The 5519-nt window shown below is 54.5% G+C and overlaps 1 protein-coding gene across 1 annotated transcript; it reads right to left on the bottom strand.

The window, feature by feature from the left end:
• Window positions 1-432: 432 nt before the first annotated feature.
• EGR1 (early growth response 1) lies at window positions 433-4245 on the bottom strand. Its single transcript, XM_003339553.3, has 2 exons — window positions 3684-4245; window positions 433-2949 (listed from the first exon to the last, which is right to left on the bottom strand). Exons 1-2 carry the CDS (start codon window positions 3967-3969, stop codon window positions 1652-1654), a joined length of 1584 nt encoding a protein of 527 aa, XP_003339601.1. The 5' UTR covers window positions 3970-4245; the 3' UTR covers window positions 433-1651.
• Between the last annotated feature and the right edge of the window lie 1274 nt (window positions 4246-5519).

Raw genomic sequence — 5519 nt, 5'->3', positions numbered from 1 at the left:
AGCAAGGGAGAGGGTGCAGACACAGCTGGAGATCCCCTAGCCCAATAAACTAAGCTATCCCCACTGAACCCTCACCCTCAAGGCTGGCATCAGCAGAAGACTTCCACTAGTCTGATTCATCCCCCCACTTTTGGCAGGAGTCCCGTAAGAGTGCTTAGGGGCTTCCCCCAGAGACTGGCAACAAGCTGAGACCCAGCCAAAGCTAGCAAGAACAGTCTCAAGCCCCAAAAGATTTCACTTATTATAGTATAGACTAAGACAGAATAAACTAGAAACACTGACAAAATTGTAATCCTCTCCTCTTCCCACCCTGGGCCCATCCCTAAACACAAAAGGCCTTTTAGAAGCCTTAAGGAACTCCCAGGTCTCCCTCAACTAGGACCATCATATAGATCCTCTCTTCCTCTTGGGAAAAATACATACAACCACAAATGCTTTATTTTCTTTTTAATTTTCTGAAGGATATACACCACATATCCCATTGGCAGTAAAGCGCATTCAATGTGTTTTATAAGCCAAACAGTCACTTTGTTTAAGCAAACACAATTACAAAGTAAAAATAAAACCACAAAATAATGAACTGCATGTTCATAACATACAAAAAATCCGCTGCCTACTCAGTAGGTAAACTACAACATTCCAACTCCTGAATATATTTATAAATTTACATTTTCAGTTACAAAAATAGACTTTTGAGAGTTCAGATTTAGTTTAAGTTTTTTTGCTGCTTACATTCCGGAGAAATGAAAGCGGAGCTCAGCCCTCTTTCCCCATTCTTGCTCCCAAAGCCTCCCTGGAATCATCTTTCCCTGCCTCCCCACCCCCTTTAAGGCCAGAGAGTGGGCTTAATACTCATTCCTACACATCTGTACGTGTCAAGGCGTCAGCGAGGCATTCACACAAAAAGGCACCAAGACATGGAACTTTGAAAACAAAATGGGGGGGAACCTCCAAAGGAAAAAAAAACAACAACCTTTTTTTTGCCACGTGTGAGAGTACAAGTTGGTTTGATATTTACAAAGTAAACAGACATCACTCTGACACATGCTGATTAATACCTAAAAATTGTTGTTTCAAAAAGAAGCTTCAAACTCATATCACAGCATCTCACAAAAAAAATTACCATTGCTCATTTTTGCCTTTTTTTTCCCCTTAAACAAAATGAGGCCCAAACTCCAAATAATTACAATATGAATATGCAAATTGTCTTCACATCAAGAGTACCCCAAGAAAACAAAATTCATGGCACAGATACTGTACAGGGGCAAAAAGGAAAAGGACTGAGCTTCAAAGCTCAGTTTCCCCATCTTACCAACTCAATTTTCTAGCATCAGAGGGAAGATGGGGAGGGGCATGATGGAAATGAGACTGAAATGATATATCCAAAATCCATGCAAGTCAAGTCCTTTGAATAGAAGGTGAAGAACTTGGACATGGCTGTTTCAGGCAGCTGAAGTCAAAGGGTATAAGGGATGATGAGAAGGGGAAACAGGGTAGAAAGGGGCTATTGGAACTTTGGGGACTAGGGGGGACAGGGTCAGACTCTCTTAAGGTAGGAGTCCCCCCTACCCCACCTGGCCATCTTCCCCTCCTGTCCCAGTTGAGTCTCACGTGTTGGGGGGAGGGGAGCAGGTTGGTTGCTTTTTTTTTCTTAGCATATTTCAATTGTCCTGGGAGAAAATGTGGCCGTCATGTCCGAAAGCGCTGTTGAGGCGCTGAAGGAGTTGGAGACGGCTGAAGAGGGGAAGCTGGTAATGCCTTGGGGTGGAAAGGCAGGGGTGACAGAGGAGTACGTGGTAGCCACAGAGGGTGAGGGGAAGCCACTGTGTGCAGGAGAGGGATAAGATGAGGACACAGGAGAAGAATAGGAGGTGGGTACTGGAGATGGGTAGGAAGTGGTAGCAGGGGATGGGTAGGAGGTAGTGGCAGGGGATGGGTATGAAGAGATGGAAGAAGCCACAGAGGCTGGGACACCCTTGTCTGCTTTCTTTTCTTTCTGTCGAAGGTGAATCTTTGTGTGCCTCTTGCGCTCATCACTTCGAGCAAACTTTCTCCCACAGATGTCACAGGCGAAGGGTTTCTCTCCAGTGTGAGTACGGATGTGAGTGGTGAGGTGGTCACTTCGGCTGAAATTTCGCATGCAGATGCGGCACTGGAAGGGCTTCTGGCCTGTGTGGATTCGGATATGGCGAGTCAGCTCATCAGAACGTGAAAAGCGCCTGTCACAGGACTCCACAGGGCAGGCATAGGGGCGCTCGTGGGGGGGAGTCTTGCTGGGCCTGTTAGGGTACTTTCGCATTCGACTTGGCTTGACAAGCTGAGACTGATAACTGGTGTTGAGGGTCTTCAGATCTTGGGAGCCAGTCTGTGTGGCAAAAGCCTTGATGGTGGACAGTGGGGTGAGGGAAGGCTGGGTTCGGCTTTCCAAGTTCGGGAAGGGTTTCTGGTCTGGTGGGACCAAGCCCAATTCACCCCCCTGCTGCTGTGGGAAGAGATAGTCTGGGATTATGGGCACCTGGAAGCTGCTCTTGGAGGTGGGATAAGCAGGTGGTGGGTACTGGATAGCTGAGCCAGCCGAGTTAGGGAAGGCCTGGCTTTGTGGCTCAGGGAAGATCTCAGAGTTGGGAGTGGGGAACGTGGGGGCTGCAGAGTAGATGGGGCTGCTCTCACTGGACTGCACTGCACAGCTCAGTGGGGGACTCTGTGAGGAGGCAGAGGAGGCCGATGGAGATGGAGCTGCCGAGGAGGTGGCTGGTGGGTTACTCATGCTGACAAGTCCACTGACCAGACTGAAAAGTGGCTCTGGCCACAGAGTATTGCCGCTGTTGGGGGCTGGCTCCAAGGAGAATCGGCCAGTGTAGGTTATTGGGGGCAACCGGGTGGGCTGATTAGGGTAGCTGGTCTCCGAGAGCACCTTCTCCGTGTTCAGTGGGATGTCGGGGAAAGGGTCTAGTGAGGAGGAAAGAGAACAATCCGTGTTACTGGAGCAAGATCTCATTTGGAGAGGTAAAGAGTTCCTACTGGCTGCTGCTGCTGCCATTGACTACTGGGCTGGTTAATAATTGATAGCAGCAGATTGCAATGTTCCTGGAAGAGCTCCAGCAGCAGAGCCCATTTCAACAACAGCTGACGCAAATATGGAGAATCCCCCCTCTACTGCAGTTACCAGGGCTCCGCATCACAGTAAGGAGGCAAAGGGATTCCCGCTAGTCCTGCCTCCTCCCTAGCCACCTCCGGACCATCCCTACCCCTACCCCTCCTCGGCCCAAATCCCCAGGGCATTTCCAAGCCATGCATCACAGCCCCTTCATTACGGGGGACAGGGGGTTGGCTCCGGTCTAGAGAGCTCGTTTTTTTTCCTCCTCAAAACAAGCCGCCTCCACCACCCACGCAGCCCCATCAACATCTCGAGCCAAAACAACAGCCCAGGGATCCTCCACCCGGCATGCCCAGGGCCAGGGCAATCCTTAGACTCCTAGAGAAGGTATAGTGGGGCACAGCGTCCACCACCAAAGTCTGCTGGGCACAAGCCCCAGGGGGCTCAGAAGACGGGACGGGGACTTTTTTGAGGTTTCATCTTGGAAGGCTAGGAAAATGCCTTCTCCTAAATAGTAGCAAAGAACCAGGAGCCCGGAGGAAGAGGCAGGGGGTAAGGAAGTCCATTGCTCTGGGCCGCTGCTTACCTGCAGCCAGGTGCTCGAAGTGTTGCTCGCCGGCTTCCCCTTGGGGATTGAAGCCACCCGTGCTGTTGCTGCCACTGACGCTGCCTCCTCCTCCACCTCCCCCACCACCACTGCCTTCAGGAGGCCCGCCGGCGGCGCCAAGAAACTGGGGCCCCCCCGAACTCAGCAGCATCATCTCCTCCAGCTTAGGATAGTTGTCCATGGTGGGGGAGTGAGGGAAGGAGCCGAAGGGATCGGAGATCTGCAGTGGGGACATCAGCTGCATCTCTGCCTTGGCCGCAGCCATCCTGGACGGGGCGAACGCGGGTTTGGGGCCGGAGGGGCACTTGTACGGGGGGACTGGGCAGTTCACATGCGGGGTTCAGTTGAGCATTGGTAAGGAAGCAAAAAAAAAATTTTTTTTAGGGGGCTTCCTCCAGGCTCTGCTTCTGCTGCTTCTCCTGCGGAGGCTTGGGCTGCTCCCGGCGGTTGCGGCGGCGGCGGCGGCTTGTTGCTGCTGCTGAGATAGTGATGGCTGCGGCGGCTCCCCCACTTCTGCTGGCTGGAATCTCTCGCAACTCCCCCGGATCCGCCTCTATTTGAAGGGTTTGGAGTTGTCATGCCCCGCCCCCTTCCTGACGTACATGGCTATATATGGGAAGCAGGAAGCCCTAATATGGCAGGGCGGGACAGGAGGACCCGACGTGACGCGAGGCCTCCCCGCTCTCTTCCCCTCCCCCCTCCCTCCCTCGATCCTTGGACTACCTGGATCCCGGGTCCAGAGCCTAAGCCAGGGACTCCCGGGGCTAGCAGGGAGGCCCTGGAGCCCAATCAATCCCCCTGGGGCCCTCGGCGGGGCAGTGTTTTCCCCAACCCCCAGTCTTCGGTTCCCTCCTCCCATTTCCCCCCTCCCACCCCGCCTCTGCCGGAAGCCCCGGGCAGCCGGGCCATATTGGGCCGCTCCAAATAAGGCACTGCCCAAATAAGGGCGGTTCCGGCGGGGGATCCTTCCTGCTCCATATATGGTGTTTCCGGGCCCCTGCACTTCGCTCCCTCCTCCTCCCCTCCCCATCAGTACCGAGAGAGGGGAGCCCGAGCGAGGGGGGGATCCCGGAGCACCAGAGCCCGGCAGCTCCTGCCTATTTCCCCACGGGGACTGTGGCCCTAGGTCGTGGAGGCAGGGAAACCCTGGTCCCTGGGGCGGGGGCGAGGGCGAGCCCGGGCTCTCAGCCGTCATCCCCGGGCTTACCCGCCCACCTCCAGGGACCGTGGGAGCCGAGCGGGGAGGGGAGGAGTAGTCTGGGCGAAGGGGGGCAGAGGCCGTGGCCGGGAGGGGCGGGGCAAGGACGCCTGTGGCTTCTGGCCGTGGGAGAGCAAAAGGGGAGGGAAACTGAGTCGTGCTTCTCCAATTCTCCCGGGTGTGCAGCCCCCACCTCATTTACAGTCTCCTTAGCCCGGGTCCCAGTGGAATAGATGGACTCGGGCAGCTCATTTCATGCACCGCACCTGTTGGCGGGGGCGGGCGGTAGTACACTGTACACTGCCCCTAGGTTTGCCTTTTGGTCTAGGTTGGGTCTAGGGGGGTAGTGTGTGTGGGTCCTTATTGAGCCTTCTTTAAGGGGCCTTATGTAGAAAAGGAGGCATCTCTAGGGCATAAAGCTGTAAAAGTCTGGGGGACTCTGGAGACCCTCCCACCCTAGCCAGCTGTTGGCACTTCGCCAGCTTCTCCTGCAGAAAATGCTGGGAAGCTCCCTTTCCAACCGCCTCGAAGCCAGGGAGACGCGTTTCCGTTTGGGGAATTGTGTGGGGCGGGAGGGAATCCCATCATCTTACAGGAGCCGAGGGCTGGGGTCGCCA

Source organism: Monodelphis domestica, chromosome 1 (genome assembly GCF_027887165.1).
Source record: "Monodelphis domestica isolate mMonDom1 chromosome 1, mMonDom1.pri, whole genome shotgun sequence".
Lineage (NCBI taxonomy): Eukaryota > Metazoa > Chordata > Mammalia > Didelphimorphia > Didelphidae > Monodelphis > Monodelphis domestica.
Note: the sequence above shows the minus strand (reverse complement) of the source record. Positions and strands in the feature narration are given on the sequence as shown.

Coding starts and splice junctions, on each gene's coding strand:
- EGR1 (XM_003339553.3), bottom strand. CDS start 3,969: ATGGCTGCGGCCAAGGCAGAGATGCAGCTGATGTCCCCACTGCAGATC. Junction 2,950..3,683: donor CTTCGAGCACCTGGCTGCAG/GTAAGCAGCGGC, acceptor CCTCCTCACTAG/ACCCTTTCCCCGACATCCCA.